General features: G+C 38.6%; 1 protein-coding gene across 2 annotated transcripts in view; it reads left to right on the top strand.

The window, feature by feature from the left end:
- Window positions 1–20,154, top strand: part of LOC124295602 (arylsulfatase J) — an 846,464-nt gene extending 826,310 nt beyond the window's left edge. For both annotated transcript variants that reach the window (XM_046746206.1, XM_046746146.1), the window contains one exon: window positions 19,725–20,154. In XM_046746206.1, the coding sequence (XP_046602162.1) occupies window positions 19,725–19,890 (166 nt within the window). In that variant the 3' untranslated portion in view covers window positions 19,891–20,154. The remainder of the gene's footprint in view (window positions 1–19,724) is intronic.
- The last annotated feature ends 474 nt before the right edge of the window (window positions 20,155–20,628 follow it).

The following is a 20,628-nucleotide window of genomic DNA, read 5'->3' as shown; positions in this document are numbered from 1 at the left end:
ATCCTCAGCACGATCAATGCCCCACTGGACCAGATTCATGGTATTTCTACAACGAAAGTGTCGCCAAGGCAGAAGAGCCGGAGAGCTATGAAAAGATGCGACTGAAGCTCAATCCGAGAGTAGTCGAAAAGCTGAAGCCTCTGTACAAACGCCTGTCGACCAATGATCTCTTAGCACGGTGTGCCCGAGGTGCGACACAGAATGCTACCGAAAGCTTGCACTCCCCGATCTTGCGAGATGGCCCGAAATAGATATTAATCCCAAAAAAGAGAATAGAATTAGCATCAGCAACCTCAGTTGCTGAATTCAACATGGGAGCGCTGCATGTATAAAAGGCAAAGATGTCAGTGAGGTCTAAGAAGGTGACAGATAATTCAAAAAAGATAAGCCAGCAATGAGATGCCAGACGAAAGCGTAAGGCTGAATGGAAAGCAGTGACGGAGTCCAAGAAAGCCGGACCAGCAGTGCGAATTAAAAAAAAAAACCGCAGCGGAGAACACTGAATCAGAAGCAGAAGGGACAACGTATGGTGCCGGAGAATTCTAACGGTTTCTGTACAGGACTAATTTACAAGTAGTCAGCCCCAAAATTAAATTCAGGTGCGTTATTGTATAGTCAACTCAAGCGGGGACTAAATGAATATTATTTGATCGGTTTCATTTACTCAACATATTATTGAAATATTTATCTAGCCCTGATAATCATTTTGCAATAAAATAATTGGATTTTTCTTTACTTTCGTGTCCCGGAGCAAGTTCATTGAAAATTGAATGATTCTGAAGGACGAAACGGAGTAAGAAGAGGGTTGACCTCAGAACAGATACGCAGAAGCCGATTGGATACAAATTGGCACCACGGCATGGAATTGAAGATCAATCAAAACATATAGGCACTGACGAGCGACACATGATTTATCAATATATTACTTAGATTCTGAAATGAATTTTGAACTCAATTCTAATAAATGAAATTAAAAAAAAAAAATTACCGAATATTGAATTATTTCTTTTCGGCCGAATATTACATGGTCCAAATCAACGTTGAAGTCAACTACGTTGAAGTGTCTTATTTCTACAGTAAATGTCTCATTTTGAGCATACTTCATATTTCCTTCTTAGAAGGTCGTGAAACTGAATTCATTTAAACGCGTTTATCTCAGAACTATGTTTTCAGGTATTCAAAAAATTCCTTACGCATTAGGTTTCATCCAATCATTTTGCCCTTTGTCAGATACATTCTTAGGCATATTATCTTGGAATCGTTGTAGGGAATTTTAGCTCCGGTGAATATAATTCGTTTTCCAGTCTATAATATACCAAAAATTGTAGCAAAAAAATTCAAACTGTTGAAGTAATAGTTTCAATGACTCAGAAATCTCTAATCAAATATTCCCTGCTACAATTTTTAGTCTATAGTATTGAGGTGACAACCAAAAATTTCAACCTTTTACGATGAAACCTAATGCGCAAGAGATGTTTCGAAGAAATCTTAGAAAAAAATGCATAATTTTGGAATTACTTGACCTATTGAGCTGAATTTTGGATAAGACTCCAGTTTTACGGTTGTAAATAATTGATTCAAATTTCAGTGAAATTGATTCAAAAATACGGGATTTTTTTTCCACCGAAGTCTCCCCGTAATAAGATTCATTTTAGCGATCAGTGGGAGCAAAGTGAACCAACTGGCTCACTAGAGAACGATAAAGAAAAGAAGAAGCAATTTACAAAAGAGTTGAATAGTAAAATCAAAATACGAGCGGCATTAAGAAATTACGTACAAACAGTTATAGCTAGGGTGAATGGGCTTACAAGGAGATTAGGTACCTTCGATGTCGCGGATCGGGTTCCCGTTTCCCGCGGTGAAAGTTTAAGACCTCCGAATTAACGTCGTTTTTGATTTTTGACCGGATAGGCCTTGGTTGCTGAGATATCGCGATTTGAAAATTTGAGATTTTTTGGCCGAGTGGGGACCGTTTCGGCTTGCGCATGAAGTGTGTTAAGCGTGGACAGTTATACCAAGAATTGGCGTAGCTGACGCGGTGAGACGAAGGACTAGAACGCTGAAGGTTCACAGTTCGCGTCTAATACGTTTTTCTATGAATTTTTTTTTTTAATAATTCGTTTTTCATATATTTTTTCAATCTCTTATAAGACTTTGCATGCGCAAGTCAGTGTTTATAGGTACTTGTTGTTGTTCCATAGAAAAATTAAGGTACATATTCCAGGTATTCACGTGTTATAGAAAATCCTGCACGTGGATCAGGGAATGGAATATTCCAGGTATTTATGTGGTATGAGAAATCCTGCAGGTGGACCAGCGTATGCAACATTCCAGAAATTATTTATGTTTTCACAAGGTTTGGCCGGAGGGATATTTTTCATTGTTAACCGTCCGCCAGTTGTCCCTTTTTTTGACTACGCTGCCGGCTATCCATGACAATATCGTCATCGGCTGTTTTTAACACGTACATGAACTTGGCTCGCCAATTGTCGAAAATGTGAATTCGGACTATTGCATAATTTGCCGTTAATTAGCCGTAAATTAGTCACGCGACTTATTTTTTTGTCGCACTCAATTTTCAAAAAAAAAAAACGGATGGCGTGCAAACTTTTCAAGAATTCAGCACGCCAACTACCAAAATAACGCACAGCGAGCATCATGCGTAATTCTGAATGGTTGATAATTTGCCGTAAATAAGCCGCAAATTAGTCGTTGAACTTTTGTTTTTGTCGCACTCAATTTTCAAAAAAAAAGCGGATGGCTTTCTGATTTTTCAAGAATTTAGTGTATATATAGGAATGTAATAAGGATTGAAAAGGGTAAACACATCATCTACACATCACATTCCTATGTATACACTGTGCTTGAAGAGACGAAAATTCTTATACATTCATACCAGGCATACGAAAAAACAAATTCGAACTCACTGGTGATGAGAGAAATTAGCAACAGAGTCAGGCCGGCTAGGTGGTCCAGTGGAGTAAGGCTCCGGCTGAGCATCTCTGGACGCCAGGTTCCTGGCTCCGTCGTTGATTTTTCGAAATCACTAAATTTTCGAATTGTCAATTTTCAATATTAGCTATCATTTGATCAACTATCGGCACACAGATAGATAGAGAGACTTGTTATTGTATGCAGAGTTGTGAAAATAGTAATGTGAAAGTAATGCATTACTCATTACTTCAAAAAATGTGTATTGGATGAGTTCTCGATTATAAATTACAAAAGTAATAAGTAATGGATGAGTGTTCCATAAGAAATTGAAAAAAGTAACGTGTAATTGATGAATGAACCATTACAAATTACAAATGAAAAAAAAAGTAATTCGTAACGGAGAGTATTCCATTACAAAAGGAAAAATTGCCGTACTCGCATAACGATTTGTGCGAAACAAAATCATGCAAATTAAAAACTTGTCCATATTGCTACCTCGTCATTTCATTTCAGTCACTAAATGTTTCTTCTGGACATAATTCCGCAATTTTATCGATATGCATAATTGAATTCGAACTGTGCGTGCTCGGACTACACGGTGTTGAGTGTGTGTGTGTATATACATCTTAATATATATAAATCTCGTGTCACGATGTTTGTCCTCAATGGACTCCTAAACCACTTAACCGATTATAATAAAATACGCACACCATGTGCAGTTCGATCCAACTTGAGAGATAGGATAGTTTAAATCTCAAATCATAGTCGCAATTTTAATTTATTGCTAATTATTTGACTGTTATTATTTGACAGTCACAATTATCTGTTAACTCCGAATGATTCTAACAGATGTCGATACCTTTCGACTGGGTTGAGTAAGTAATCAATAGATGGCGCTGCTATGGTAAATCTACGAACGTGTCATATAAGCTACATTTTAACGGCATAATTACCACGTGTTGTTGACGCTATAAAATTAATTGAATTCATTTTGGAGTGAACGAAATACCGTACAATTCAATTATTTCCACTTTTTAAATTTTTGGTGTTAGCATAGCCGGCCACGTGTTACTTAGACTAAAGTGTAAATTGCATTCATATTATAATGAAGATAATACAGTGAAATTAATCCTGTTTTTTACTTATTTGTGCTTCATTGATCAAAACTTTATAATTTAACTAGCAGCCCATCCCGGCTTCGCACGGGCATATAATAATATAATAGAAGAAAATACACAATGTTTACAGTGAGTTTCTAGAAAAATAATACATTTATATTATTACATAATATTATTATATGCCCGTGCGAAGCCGGGATGGACTGCTAGTATACATATATATTAAGTATATCAAATATAATCCAGAATTTGCCGAATATCACATATATATCTGTATATAGGTACGTCCAATACTTTTCGACCGGAGCCTGCGGGCTTGGGTCAGCGATTCGGCTGCTGATTTTTTTCAAGACAGTAGGTTATAAAAAAATACTAATTACACGTTCCTTTATATATACGGCCTCGCAAAACCAACTGATTTCTGGTAAATCGCTGTTCTCAGATAGCTGTAACTTTTTTCTGTCGACTCAAAATCGCTTGAAATTTTCAGGGAAAATACATCATTCTTTCCTTAAACAACGCTGAAAATTTCCAGCTAGGCGTCGAATTTGTTAACGAACTGTGAATTTTCAAAATGTTCAAGTTTCCCACATCATATTCCGTATTCCATGGCATTATCAACGACTTCTTGAATTGCGCGTGGAAAATTTATACCTGTCGATTATTAAACTAAATAAATAAAAAAATGGGTGCGTGTACTTATGTACGCGCGTGAGAAGTTATACTTCTTTGGCATCATTAAAAAACAATAAAACAAATAACGGATGTCTTACATTATATTTAAATAATCTATTAAATTTTTGTCACGAACTTTTTATTAAATGTTCTATTAAATTTATTTCTTTACTTTGTAAATATTAAAAAAGCAATAATAAATATTCAACATTGATAATTTAATAATATTTAGTATGAATTATATTAAATAATGATATTTTAATTTATATCAATAAATAATACATACGGATAACTAACCTCAATTATATTGGAGCACTTGAAAAAGTATTTTAGCACAATTTTTTCACTAATATTCACAAATAGTAAATAAAATTAATCCAAATATTCAATTTAAATCACTACTGAATATATTTTATTGCCACATATATAATTTGCACTTGTATGAAAATAAAACACGTGTTGTGACTGTAAAAACTAAAACCATGTGGATAAATATTTAGCTTTTTTTCGAGACTTAATGAATTCGGTTGAGTGGGCAACTTCATCCTGTTAATTTTGTGTTACAGTGATGCGCGCGCATGAATTCGGTTGAGTGGGCAACTTCATCCTGTTAATTTTGTGTTACAGTTTTGTGTTACAGTGATGCGCGCGCATCCTGAAATTTCACTCTCATCAGTTTTTCATAACGCGCCTAAAGAAGTATAACTTCAAAAATGCAGAGCTTGCAAAACTACATACTGAAGTAATGTTATAAAAATATGGCTGACATCCCTATAAATTGTATCGCCTTAAGAAAAAAACTCATTGACTGCGAGAACAGGATATTTATAGCAGTATAAAATATTCGTATTGTAATCATTTATTTGAAAATAAATATTTGTTTCTTTGTGTCCTATTATGTCATACTCAATACTTGTTACATAATTGATAATGTCATGAAACATGAAATATTATGTGGGAAACTTGAATATTTTGAAAATTCACAGCTCGTTAACAACATTGACTCCTAGCTGGAAATTTTTAGCGTTGTTTGGGGAAAGAATGAAGTATTTTCCCTAAAAATTTCAAGCGATTTCGAGTCGACGGAAAAAGTTACAGCTATCTAAAAACAGCGATTTTCCAGAAATCAGTTGGTTTTACGAGGCCGTATATAAAAAGGAACGTAGGAATTAATAATAATTCGTGTAGGTAGTGATAAAGTATACTTAGATGTAAAAATTTGAACCGTCGATTGGCCGTCTACTTGGAAAATTCTTGACTTGGCAGCGTTTCAAAGTTATGCGAAATTTTGCTAAAATAGTAGTTCATGAAAAGGGTGCTAATTAAACTGGATTTTGCTTTGGAGTAAAAAACTATTTTTTTCCTTAAAATATAAGGTCGGAGAAGGGGAATCCCTCTTGATTCAAGTCTTTAAGTCCCACAAAGCTCCCATGAACAAATCGTGAAAATAACGAAAAAATTGAATTATTAAAAACTTCAAAAATTTCTATAGCCATCAGATTTTCTCATATTAAGCTCAAATTTGGAGAATCGTCTTTTCTTGTAACCTACTGTCTTGAAAAAAATCAGCAGCCGAATCGCTGACCCAAGCCCGCAGGCTCCGGTCGAAAAGTATTGGACGTACCTATATACAGATATATATGTGATATTCGGCAAATTCTGGATTATATTTGATATACTTAATATATATGTATATGTATACACACACACACACTCAACACCGTGTAGTCCGAGCACGCACAGTTCGAATTCAATTATGCATATCGATAAAATTGCGGAATTATGTCCAGAAGAAACATTTAGTGACTGAAATGAAATGACGAGGTAGCAATATGGACAAGTTTTTAATTTGCATGATTTTGTTTCGCACAAATCGTTATGCGAGTACGGCAATTTTTCCTTTTGTAATGGAATACTCTCCGTTACGAATTACTTTTTTTTTCATTTGTAATTTGTAATGGTTCATTCATCAATTACACGTTACTTTTTTCAATTTCTTATGGAACACTCATCCATTACTTATTACTTTTGTAATTTATAATCGAGAACTCATCCAATACACATTTTTTGAAGTAATGAGTAATGCATTACTTTCACATTACTATTTTCACAACTCTGCATACAATAACAAGTCTCTCTATCTATCTGTGTGCCGATAGTTGATCAAATGATAGCTAATATTGAAAATTGACAATTCGAAAATTTAGTGATTTCGAAAAATCAACGACGGAGCCAGGAACCTGGCGTCCAGAGATGCTCAGCCGGAGCCTTACTCCACTGGACCACCTAGCCGGCCTGACTCTGTTGCTAATTTCTCTCATCACCAGTGAGTTCGAATTTGTTTTTTCGTATGCCTGGTATGAATGTATAAGAATTTTCGTCTCTTCAAGCACAGTGTATACATAGGAATGTGATGTGTAGATGATGTGTTTACCCTTTTCAATCCTTATTACATTCCTATATATACACTAAATTCTTGAAAAATCAGAAAGCCATCCGCTTTTTTTTTGAAAATTGAGTGCGACAAAAACAAAAGTTCAACGACTAATTTGCGGCTTATTTACGGCAAATTATCAACCATTCAGAATTACGCATGATGCTCGCTGTGCGTTATTTTGGTAGTTGGCGTGCTGAATTCTTGAAAAGTTTGCACGCCATCCGTTTTTTTTTTTTGAAAATTGAGTGCGACAAAAAAATAAGTCGCGTGACTAATTTACGGCTAATTAACGGCAAATTATGCAATAGTCCGAATTCACATTTTCGACAATTGGCGAGCCAAGTTCATGTTCGTGTTTTTAACTCACTTAAGAATATCCAAAAATTCCCAAAAAATTCGAGGAACCAGTTTTGGGTCTTATCTCAATATTCCAGCAGTTTTCACTTGAAAATGTTTGACCAATCAGGTCGTGCCAAAGTCAGATGTGACTATATCGTCATGGATAGACGGCGGAGGGTTGAATGAATTTTCTCCAACGTTTTGGCACTCACTATGGGCCCTCCTCTGGGTAACATTTATTCTATATAATGTATGAAGTTTTGACATATAGGAACACATACAGTTGGCGTATATTCAACAAGATGAGACTTTCAATATTGACCATAAAAAATTTTGCGTGAGTAAAACATTTGTAGTAGGCACTGCGGAAATCGTCTCCATATAGACTTTATAACAATCCATTTTGTGTGTACCGGGACAATTTCTCAAAACTATACATACAATGCGCATGCGCCTAATAATTCAATCTCATTGGTCGTTGAGATCGCCCCGCGGCGATGTTTTTGTGTCTCGAGCAGGGCGCCAATGTACACGAAATGAAACTACAGCTGTGAATCTCTCGCGCATGAAGCCGTGGATTAAGGTTATGTTGCTGTTTATTTTTACGTAGCGTGAATTGTCACGGAAAAATAGTATCATTCAGCAATACCGTAATCGATATTGGAAAATATTTATCCGACGCAATAAAGAATTCAACGGAAAAGCAAATATCAAAAGATACAGAAATTGAATGTTATTTATTGAAAGAAAAAATCTGAAATTCAATCTGAAATGTCATTAACCGGTAGGAGTCTCATCAAACAGATTTAGGTGAGTAAAAACAACGTTTATTGCGAACAGATTCTTTATTCACATAAAATTAAATATGCGTCTCAACAAGGATTTATGTATTGTGCATTTTATTGGAAATTGGTTGTATCCAAAAATACCAAAAGATCCTGTCTGATAATAATAGCTTCTAATATTTTCAAGTATGAAATAATTCATTGTCAAAGCGGGACTGAATTTGTCAAGCATGGAAGCATGTAGGTGAATTCCTAATTACGTGATCTTTGACTATTACAATATTTTAACATGGATTCAATGATAAAATTCGTTTTTTTTCAGCAGGCTCGAAGTTTCAACTTTGATTCACACGAGGAAAATTATGCCTTACCTGACGGTCAAAACGTTTAGGTGGCAAGGATCCTGGTTTCTCGAGCGGTGCAATCATTATAACCATCGAATCTGGTTGTTCCGTCAGACATCAGGTGCCAGATTGAATTTCATCAGGCCATCGACACCTTCTTAAAATCAGTTAAGGCAAAATTGAAGAGCGGGATATACTACGGATCATAATGGCTGTAGGGACCGGGAGAGAAGGGAGTAATAATCGTGAAGATCAAATTAATCGAGAAAAGCAAACGATTTTATTAAATTGAACAAACAAAAATGACTGAAAGATCACGTGGTTATAACTGCTTCGCTCGCGACCGTGTCCGAGTGCCCACTGCTTTGTTTCTCCCTTCCCCCTTCTTTTGTTCTAACGTCCCACCAGGGCCGTCACCTCGAACGTCGGAACCCGACCCCACATTCGGCCATTCCTGAGTTCCTCCGGCCCCCGGAGAATAACACCGATAGGGCTTCATCTGGTCAGCTGCTATAATGGTCATTTTAGGACCCTCTCCATCGGTCTCGCGGATGACTTCGTATCTATCGCATCCTTTTACTTGCGATATCTTATACGGACCCACATATTTGTCTCGTATTTTCGATCCAGGATTGAATTGGGTTCGTTCGATGGCCACAAGGTCCCCTGCGTGGTAGGACACAGCTGGCTTGCACCGTCGGTCGTGTTGCTTCTTATTTTCCAACTGAATCGCCGCGATATTTTCTTTAGCGATTGCTCTTAACTTTTCTCTTGTTTCGTCAAAAGCGTTGACGACTTCTTGTTCGATGAGCGCCTGCAGCTCGATGTCCTTCTTCTGACGCATGGGTACCCCACGAGAACCTCGAACGAACTGGTGCCAATGCTTCGTTGATACATGCTATTAATAGCACGCTGCACTGTATCGATTCGGCGATACCACTTGTTAGGACAATTTTGAGCTAGCTTCCTGAGTATTGGGATGAGTATTCTGTTGATACGTTCGACCTGACCATTTCCTCTCGGCATACCCGTCGTGATCAGGATATGCTCGATGTTTTCTTCTTCACAATAGTCATTGAATTCGGACGACGTGAACGCTGAACCGCGGTCGCTGATGATACACCGAGGATTTCCAAAAATTTTCTGCTGCGTCTTCAGTTTGTCGATTACCTCTCTGGGTGTCGTCGACTTCGTTGGATAAGTCCATACAAATTTAGAGAAGCCATCGACGACTACGAAGAGATGCTTATACATCTTCGTGGTCGCATTCATTGGTCCGAGGTGATCCACATGATAGACCGCTAGAGGGACGTCTCCTTTTGGTATCGGCCTGAAGAAACCTTCTTTTTTACCGTGTTTTGCCTCCGCCAATATACAGGGGACGCAGCAACTTACGTATTCGTCGAGCTTTTGAGCCAAACTCGGAATGTAGTACTCGGATTTTATGGATTCCATCATTTTTTCAACGCCGAAATGACCATTCTCGTGCGCCTTTCTTATCACGGCCTGTTGCATGCTTGCCGGCAACACAATGAGATTTCGATCGTCTACTTGTTTCTTCAAAATACCGTCCTCGCAAAGATAATCCTCGTAAGGCCCCTTCTCCAAAATCTGCTTGATCACTCGCAGTCTTTCTTCACCATCTTGTTGTTGTCGTATCATCGGGGTTATTTTGTCTACGACGGTCATCACGGGGTAACGACTTAGACCATCGACATGTTTAAGGCGAGAATTGACGCGGTGCTCGACTTCGTATTCAAATTCTTCGAGAGTCAGAGCCCAGCGGGCCACTTTCGGAGAACCATCGTTCTTGTTCAGCGTCTTCTGTAACGCGGAACAGTCAGTCACCAGTTTGAATTTAATGCCGAGTAAATAAACGCGGAACTTCTTGACGGCTTGTATCACAGCTAGCGTTTCGAGTTCGTAGGAGTGCAATTTCTTTCCTGCGTCCAACGTCTTTCGGCTCATGAAATAAACTGCGTAGAAACGGTCATCGTCGTCAGTCTTTTGCAACAACGCCGCCCCATATCCGTCTTTGTTGGCATCTGTGTGCACTTCAGTCTGCGCGTCAGGACGATATATCCGCAACACAGGTTCACTAGTTAACAGTCCTTTCAGCTCTTCGAAAGCCTGCTCTTCTTTGTCTCCAAATCGAAATCGTTGATCATTTTTCAGTACGTCGGAAAGGGGCTTCGCGATCTTGGCGTAATCTCGGATAAACTTGCGAAAATAGCCGGTCAAACCCAAAAAGCTCTGAATGGCCTTCTTAGAACCTGGCACCGGAAAACTTTTTACGGCCTTAATTTTCGTAGGCGACGGACCAACAGCACCATTCTCGATCACGTAGCCCAGGTACTCGACTCGACTCTTCAGAAACTCACACTGTTTCCAGTTGATCGAGTCCCTTTTCCGCTGCAACGGCGAGAGTCTTTTTCAAATTCACCAGGGCTTCTTCTGCGTCTCTTCCAGGTACGATTAAATCGTCCATGTATGTAAATACCACTCCCTCTCGCTCAGGCTCGTGGAACACTTCGTCGATAAAGCGCAAAAACGACGTAGGACTGTTGCATAGCCCGAACGGGGTCTTCAAAAACTCAAATTGTCCGTCCGCTGTCACAAACGACGTATATTGCACACTGCTGGCACCGACCGGGACGTGGAAGAACCCGTTCTTCAGATCCAGCACTGAGAACATACGAGCATGCGCGAGCGCATCGATTCGACCATCGATCAACGGCATCGGAAATCTGTCTCATATTATTTTTTTATTCAACTCTCTGTAATCAATGCACACGCGATACTCTCCATTTTTCTTTAGCACGATTACCACCGGGCAAGAATACTTGCTTCGACTTGGCCGTATGATTTTCTCGCGTAACCACTCACCGATTTGGGCGTCTAATACCGCTTTTTCTTTGACCGACAGTCGTCGCGGTCTCAAACACACCAGAACGTCATTCTCCAACACGATATTCGTCTCGACACTCGTTTGCACTTCCTTCCGCGGGTTGTGCTCTTTAATGAGCTTCTCGATTGTGTCGCGATATCGACTGTCAATGTCTACTTTCTCCGTTTCAACGTAATTCACGAGGCATTCACTTAACCCGCCACTGTCATTGTCTTTCGACCTCATCTCCTCACTGTCACTTTTCTTCGACGTCAACTTACCGATTGTCACTCGACCACCTTCGACACGCACGTCCATTGCTCTCGTGAGATCTTTACCAAGGAGCATACTGTAGTTCATGGCGAATTCCGGTACCACGTACACGTCACCGTCGTATTTTTCGCCCTGAATCACTATGCTGACACGTAAAAGTCCTGCGGCTTCAACGGTGGCTTTTCCGAAGCCCTGAAAAATTTTCCCCGTCACTTGCAACGGCGGTTCCCCAATTTTGTCGTACTCACTTTTCTTCAACACCGTTCGTTGCGTCTTCGTATCGACCATCGCTTTTATCGACGCACCGTTGATTTCGACTATGATCTCGTCGTCTGTCGCCGTTTGGTTAATCGCGGTGAGCACGTTTACACTGTCTTTTTTTTTGTTTATTGGGGTCGTCGCACTTAGCCGCAATACGAGTATGTCCAAATTTATTACACTTAAAGCACTTAGGCCCTTTTTCTTTTTCCGGACACTCGCGCGCGATGTGCTAAGCCGAACCGCACCCGAAACACCGTGAGCTTTTAACCGTCGTGTTTTTCGTTGTACCCTGTGGAGCGGTTGTATCCCTCGTCTTTCCTTTCAGCGGCTCACTTCGCTGTTTGTTCTGGCTTTTCTCTTTTATTCGATCATACCGTTCCAAATTTCTTCTTAATTCCGTGATCGTGGACGCGCTGTACAAGATAGCCTTGTTGTTTTCGTCGTCAACGACACCGTCGATCACGTACTGCATGAGCCCTTCCTCTTCGATCGTACCTTGACTAGCGATTTCACTCATGGCGTACAAATATTGTCGCGGCGTCTCATTGTTCAGTCTCTTCCGTTTCGCGAGCTGCGCGTGAACGGTCGCGCTGTTAATCTTCGTTTCGAACTCACGGGTGAGTAGTCGCTTCATCTTTTTCCACGTCGAGAGGCCCTTTTGCAACGCGATATATTGTTTCGCCGAACCACACAACAGTCTTTTCGCGTATATCACTTTCTGTAAATCACTCCAGCCCAATAGAATACTTGCGTCTTCGAATTCCTCAATCCACTTTTCCACCGAAAGCTTGTCGTCTCCGGAGAAATTCGAAATACTGCCTTCGACATCTTTAATAGTAAACAAGCTTCCTGGGTCACGCGGTCACGCTGCTGTCCTTCGCTCGTCTCGTCGTCGTCTTGTTCTTCTCGCTTCAGCCCCACGATCGTTCCTGTCATCGTCATCGGTATCAGCTGTCTGCTCGCTGATCAATCCCACCTCTGAACTTTCTGCGTCGTCCTCGCCCGTGTTTTCGTCTTCGCTCGTGCTGCCGCCTTCGCTGTCGCCGTCGTCTTTGGCATTTTCTTCGTGTCGCCTCAATCGAGATACCAGTTGCGCCTTTTTCCCTTCCGTCGGTAACTTTAACCGTTCTAATTTACTTCTGAGCTCTTTTACCGACATTTTCTCCACCGGCGTTCAACACGGCATTCGTTCGTTTCCTTTGTTTTCTTTTTCTTTGTCGCCCGAGCCGCCGGGCTCCCCTGGGATCGTGGCGACCTTCCTCGTGCCCTCTGGGGCGTCATCTTTGTCTTCGAGCGATTTTGCGACAACCACTGTTAACGCTAGGTTTCGGTTTTTACTATACTTTGTCGTGACTTCAACTTTATTTTCAGCTTAACGGCCGATGTTTCCGTCTTCTCGTTTTTCAACTTCTTCGTCTTTCGTCTTTCACTGTTCGTCTTCTCGTTTTTCAACTTTCCGTCTTTCGTCTTTCCCTGTTCGTCTTCTCGTTTTTCAACTTTTCGTCTTTCCTCTTTCCCTATTCGTCTTCTTGTTTTTCGACTTTTCGTCGTTCTCCTTTCAACTTTTCGGCTTTAGTCTTTTGAGTCTCACTTCGTTTTTCAAAATCTCGACACTCGCGCTTGTGCTCACGATCCCGGACGAGCCCCCATATGTAGGGACCGGGAGAGAAGGGAGTAATGATCGTGTACATCAAATTAATCGAGAAAAGCAAAGGATTTTATTAAATTGAACAAACAAAAATGATTCAAAGATCACGTGGTTATAACTGCTTCGCTCGCGACCGTGTACGAGTGCCCACTGCTTCGTTTTTCTTTCCCCCCTTCTTTTGTTCTAACATCCCACCAGGGCCGTCACCTCGAACGTCGGAACCTGACCCCACATGGCTGAATATCCCATCATTTTACTTTGATCGAGCCAATAGCGACAAGTTTGTTACTCAACCGTAGCTGCCAATTCATACTACCGAGGAATCATTCTGTGCACCATTGTAATTCGAGCATTATTATTGACCTGCATTGTTTTTCAAACATCATACTATTTAATTTGGTATCCTATTTTAAAGCTTATTTTTACTCTCCTTAGCATTAAATTCAAATAAATAGTTTTTCAAGTCCACAATCAGATTGTATGGTTGAATTTTGCGAGGCGAACTGAATTATTCTGAATCTGGAATTGTTAAATAACTTTAGTTGAAAATGTTTTTAAATTTAATTTTAGTTGACTGTGTCATCTGGCTAGCTAGTTGCACGATAACTGACAACCAAATTCAATTTTACACACCTTATAGGGTCCTGCGCTAGGACTGAAAGCTTGTGAATCTCCATTTACCGCAATTATTTCTGCGTTTCATGTTTTTCGAGCAAAAAAAATTTCATTTCGAGATTGGAAATGGAACCTGAAATGCAGAAGTTATTCAGTAGTACGAATTTAAAACCAAGAATTTTATAATGGTTCCTGCAACAAAGGGACTCTTTCCAAATATCCTTGTTACAAGGTGATGTTCGGAGGACTATGAACAAGATATTGTATTGGATTATATTATTTGGGAAAAAATCTTCATGAACTTCGTTAAAAATTAGATATTCATTCATTTTGATGTAACAAGGGACACAATCTTGAATCCGATAAGTCAATATACTTGTAATAATGTTCTGACATTATTCCAAAACATGATTGTCCTTGGAGCTAATTGTGACATTAAGGCGCATTTTGACAAACTTGATTTTCAACTTGTGTCACAGGATGTGATTTACGTTCCTGAGTTCTACGCTTCCGATTAGATTTTCTTCGTTCCGTACCGCACTAACATGATATACAGAAATCATTTTAATAAATCTCATATTACTTGAATTTTCAATTTGAGTATGTTGATATATGCGAAGATCATGAGAAATATACAAATGTACGATGCGTGTGAAAGTATAGATGTCACTTATACATAGGTAATAAACGACTGTAAGCGAACGATAGAAGGAGTCTGTCGAGTGAGTCAAAACTGACCGGGTCGTCTTGGATTAGACGGGACTCAGTAACTGAGTGTATTGTATTGAGCACGTGTATATTTGTTACGCCCCGACGTACCGCCTTGGCGTACCTTTTTCAAAATTCCATTTCATTTCATTTCTTTCTTTAATTTCTTCAATGCACAGATATCATTTCATCAAAATCTCATATTCTGAAAACGGCGAGTTCCGCCCCTCCTGGCAAAAGTCACGTAGAGACCAACGAGGATCTCTAGTATAAGGTTCAACTTTCTTCTATTCAACTGGTACCGAGAACTGAGATAGGAGACTGCTGAATTAGCATCAGTAGCGCTCAGCCTGGAAATATCCCTCTTTTTAAGTTAAAACTATAATCAATAACTAGGATAAACCCTACCTTTAGAACCACCAAATTAAAATAGATTACTTATTGGAATGTATAAATGAATGTGTGAACATTGCATGTGAATATCTTTTGTTCATATCTTCAATGTGTCACCGACGAGATTGAGAATCGTCGGAACACCGTCGAAGAGCGAGAAGTAACGCTGACCATGTGGATTTGGGCACCAGGAGGTCGCCCTCGCACCTCATTGGCTAATTACCGTTGTAACCAATTACAACTGCAGCTCCTTTGACCCTCGGGCCCAAGAAGCCGCGTCTTTCGTCTGTCAAGTCGCGAAGTGCGTGGACGTCAACCCGGATTAGCCCTCTCGAGCAAGAGTAGCGTTTGGAAAATTTTAGTTGTGACCGACCTAAAGTCTCGCGCTAATTCGTCAAATTCGAGCATTCAGTTATTCTGTTAGCTGCAAGAGACTCACTATCTTCTACGTTTCCATCTTTTCTGTGCTTTGTTAAATCTCGTCATTTCGCGAATAGACATTTTTATGCCATTCCATTTTCCATAATTAAATTGAGTTCGGCCCTGATTCAACCGAATCAGGTAATGTTAAGTAATAATAATAATAATCACACTATCGTTTTTAATAAATAAATCGTTGCAATCAATTTTAACATAAATCAAAATCAGGAAATTGACATTTTCAACTATAACTTTCGATCACAAGATATCATTCCAAATCTAAAAAGACTAAGTGACCGACGTTCAACATCGTACGATTGAACAACTCTTCCAAACTTGAGGTAAGGCCCTGGTCCAGAATTCTACCGACGCAGACCGACACGATCCGACGGCTCTCAATCTCGTCGACCGATTCACCTAAAGCTAAGTCAATCCGAGTGTTAATCTTCGGAATTGAACGAATTTTTGTTTCACCTTTATAATCAAAATCTACTTCAGTAATTTTCATTCAAAACCAAGTCTAGAATTGGTGGCTAGCTTCACTACCCCCAATTAAATTGTACTTATTGTTTCCAAGAATTAACGAATAAGACTTAACAATAGTATATATATAATTGATTTAAGATAATCTACAAAGAGAGATACAATGCAATAATCACGACCAGCTAGTTAACCATCGTTCAGAATAGATGTTCCTGGTACCAAATAATAATATCCTTTAGAATAGTATAACACACGATTTGTATAAACTTGAACACTTTATAAATTGTTATTTTCGGCTCATATATCATTATCACCATTGATTGTTACCAGATATTTCAATAACCAAATCGAAACAGAATATACTTCATCTTTTATCAGTGAAATCAAATTAAACATTTATTTTGAACGACCTTCTTCCCATTTTTATTATTATAAAATTGCCTCAACAATTTAAACAAACCTCACAGACCTGTACAGGACTATAGCAACACGATCCTACAAATTACCGGCTCATCGAAAGGTAGGTCTTTTCTTAGTTTTAATAATTATTCATTGTCGTTACGTGGGAGCTTGATTATTCAATTAATCATTAACTACCACCGCTCAGTACACCCTCACCCCCACGTAACATATTTATTCCACGCACCTATTGTATTACAACGTTTTTATTTTGCACCTTTATCTTTACTTGATTACTCTGTAATAAACGTTAATTGTAACAACGAACATTTTATCCATACCTACTCTCACCAAACACCAGTATTAAATATCAGAGTATTAGGTTCCCTTCATTTATTTAATCAAACATCATTGAAAATTTGCCAAATTAACTCTGACAATCAGTGAAAAATTCTTAATAGTAGTAGCAATAATTTATTGATCAGAAAAAATACATTGACTATCGACTATTGCTCAATTTTGTTGAACCATTTCCGAGAAAAAAGATTTACAGTTCTATTACCGATAGTGAGATATTTAAATTTCTTGAACGCTCGGTTTGATGTCTCATTTTCAAAAGTGATAAAATTCAATATTACTGCCTGAAATCACAAGAGTGTTAGAAAATTTCTCAGTTGCTCAAAAGTGGCGATGATCTTTGTACGTGTGATAAATTCAATAGTCAGATGACAGTAAATATTAGAAATGTAATTATTTTGGCAGTATCACCTGTTGAAAGAAAAAAATTTCATTGTTATTTCTCATGTACGAAATAATAAAAGTAATCAAATAAAGTGTTCCCACCTACCTGCTGCGTTTCTTCCAAGCACCCAACATTTAAACAGATTACTCAGTTGAGTCGAATAAAACCAATTTTCAAAGATCATCAGCATTAACTTTCCGAGTCACTAACTCAACTGTTTAAGAATCTATCCTCAAAATTTCATATAAACTACATCGCCGCCAGAAACAGAGTTTGACAGCTGAAACTCGGGATGGTCAGCCTGCCCGAGCAGCCGATAAAACTCGCTCATGCACATTGTATGTATAGTTTTAAGAGATTGTCCCTGTAAATGTCAAATGCCATCAACAACGTGGTAGACAACATAAAATCCAAAATAAAGAAAAAGGGCAAAAACTTTGGAGTTTTTGGTACGGAAATTCAAAAACCTCAAAAAATATATGAAAAATTAATTATAGGAAACAATAAAAAAAAATATGACAACAAAAATGTACGTAGACGTGAACCGTGAACCTTCAACGTTCTAGTCCGTCGTCTTACCGTTTCAGCTACGCCAACTCTTGGTTTAACCGTCCACGCTTGACACACTCCATGCGCGAGCCAAAACGGCCCCCACCCCGGCAAAAAATGTCAAATTTTCAAATCGCGATATCTCAGCAACCAAGGCCTATTCGATCAAAAATTAAAAACAACGTTAATTCGGAGGTCTTAAACTTTCTCCACGGGAAACGGGAACCTGATCCGCGACATCGGAGGTACCTAATCTCCTTGTTGGTTCATAGTAGATTTAATTTTATTTTTGTTATCGCATGAAATGTGGGTGCAATCGCTAGAACTTGTAAAATCTGATTTGATTTATTTTGATTGTTTTGAAAACTGGATAAACTCACAGATTTGCTTTCCTGTCACTGAACGAATTCACTAACAAATCAGCTTAATCAGTGCATGGATGTAGGAACGGCCTCGTATCCCCCCCCCCCCCTCTGTCAAACACAGTAATGATTTAACCACCCGCGTCTGCTAGAGTAAGAATAAAATCAAGAAAAAGCGACAAGACCGCAGGAACGGTATAACAGCCTGACTCCGTTGTAGGAAACGTAGCTATACGGTAGTTCAATTTGTTTGAGGTGCAATGCATATACGACACGCGTTACTAACGACTCTAAAAACTAAACTGGATGCTCACTTGCATTCAAGTTGCAACGGATGCAAATCCTGCGTCAACAAGACAGACAGGCAAATAGGGATTTGAAATATTTATTATCACATCTCCTCTCCTAGCTAGATAGAGCTCCTCAATTAGTAAAATTTCGATTGTCAGGGAAAATATCTCACCAGCTCGTCGTTTTGCAAATACGTTTTGCGTTAAAAACGCCGCGAATGATACAAAATGTCTATGTCCTACTTCAACCCAAAATTCGTTAAATTTACTAAGATCAACAGATAAACACTGTGTGTACTCTACGGCCTTGTAAACTCTAATCGAAAGTTTAAGCGCGTTTTCCTCAGAACAGCTATTTGTTAACTGATGTGCACGGTATTTGAAGAACCAGAGAACCGATCAACTTCAAATTTTAGCAGCATGCACAATATAATACAATTCTGTAGCGTTCGATAAATGGAGAAGACTATAAATTTATTCTTGTGCAAAATCGATCAATTGAATTTGACAAGTAACCATTTCGTTCATTTTTTTTTTGGTTTATCAAACATTACCTGCGTGTGCACGAATCAAAATGCCGTTTGGTTTTTTTATTTAGACTACCGGAAGTGAAGAAATCGAGCGAAACAGTGATCGCGGAAGTTTGCAAACCATGATATCTCAGTCATCCAACTACCGATTGCATTAAGATCTGGCTTTTATGAAAGCCCACATTTGAAAGAAAATCATCGAATGCCAATTCCGTTTACAAAAGAAGAGAAATGTTATTCCAGTATTGGCCGTGCACTTTTCTTTGTGATGACTAAATGGTGTGGAGTTGCGCGCGCGTTTTAGACTACTTGACGCGAAAATTTTCTGATTCTTCTGATTTGAAAAAAACCTACTTAGCATATTTCTGTTCGCAGTTAAATCAAATGTCTTCTTGTCATGTCGTGACAGTATGAAACTGTTAGCTACATTCAACTTTCAGAATACACGTATCCAAGAAAGTGCATTTTGTTATTTATCATGATTGAAACTAGATTTTTTAAGTTCTGTAATATTGTCATTTGGTGTTATCAGGTATCAGGATGTGGTTACAACTCTGCAAAACCAGATAAAAAAATGGAATACAACGGCAGTGACACCAGCAAATCTTCCATGGGATCCTCGTGGTAATCCAAAATTTTGGGACCACACTTGGAACAATTTCGGTGACTACAGTGGTGCAACTACCATTTTTGACTAATGATCATTTCGTAAATAATATGCGTCTATTTTTACGAGTTTGATACATCGTTCAAATTAAGTTGGTATTTTACTCATCATTATTTACATGATTTGCTGGTTTATAATTTATCCTTCTGGCCTTCTTTCCTTTCTAGCTAGTGAGGTACAGCGATAGCTATAGAACTGGATTATAAGTTGAACTCAGACTTGAGTACATTTAATCAATATAAGCACACCGAATTAGTTAATCCTGGCTGTATTATGTCAAACTAAATAAAAAAATTTAAGAAGAGGTGTACAAAATTATTTCATATTTTTGAGTGACACCCGCGAGTGAGATATGACTTCAAGTTGAGCAGATACTGTCAGTAGGTACGAATCAAAATGTCATTTTTTAGAATTGTATCACATCAGCTCTGAATGCCGATATGAAACAGATTGACCCAGTCATGGTATCCAGCAGTGTCAGGCTTCACATTTCTCGTATGATTTCCGTTTTTTTTTCGAAAATCCCGAATATTCTGGTGAAATAATTTACAAAACATTTGTGCGTTATCATGATATCCCCCGGAAAATCATCTCTGGTGCAAAAGCCTTTCGCCAATGTAGTCATTATCCATAAAAATACCTCTATTGATCAAAAATGTATGCATTCAATCACTCCATGCAAAAAACTCATTTCACTAGAACAGTTTAGATCAATAAATATCTTATCGTTCAAAAAAAAAAAAATATATATATATATCCAATCACATAC

The sequence above is a fragment of the Neodiprion lecontei genome, chromosome 1 (assembly GCF_021901455.1).
Source record: "Neodiprion lecontei isolate iyNeoLeco1 chromosome 1, iyNeoLeco1.1, whole genome shotgun sequence".
Taxonomy (NCBI): domain Eukaryota; kingdom Metazoa; phylum Arthropoda; class Insecta; order Hymenoptera; family Diprionidae; genus Neodiprion; species Neodiprion lecontei.
Note: the sequence above shows the minus strand (reverse complement) of the source record. Positions and strands in the feature narration are given on the sequence as shown.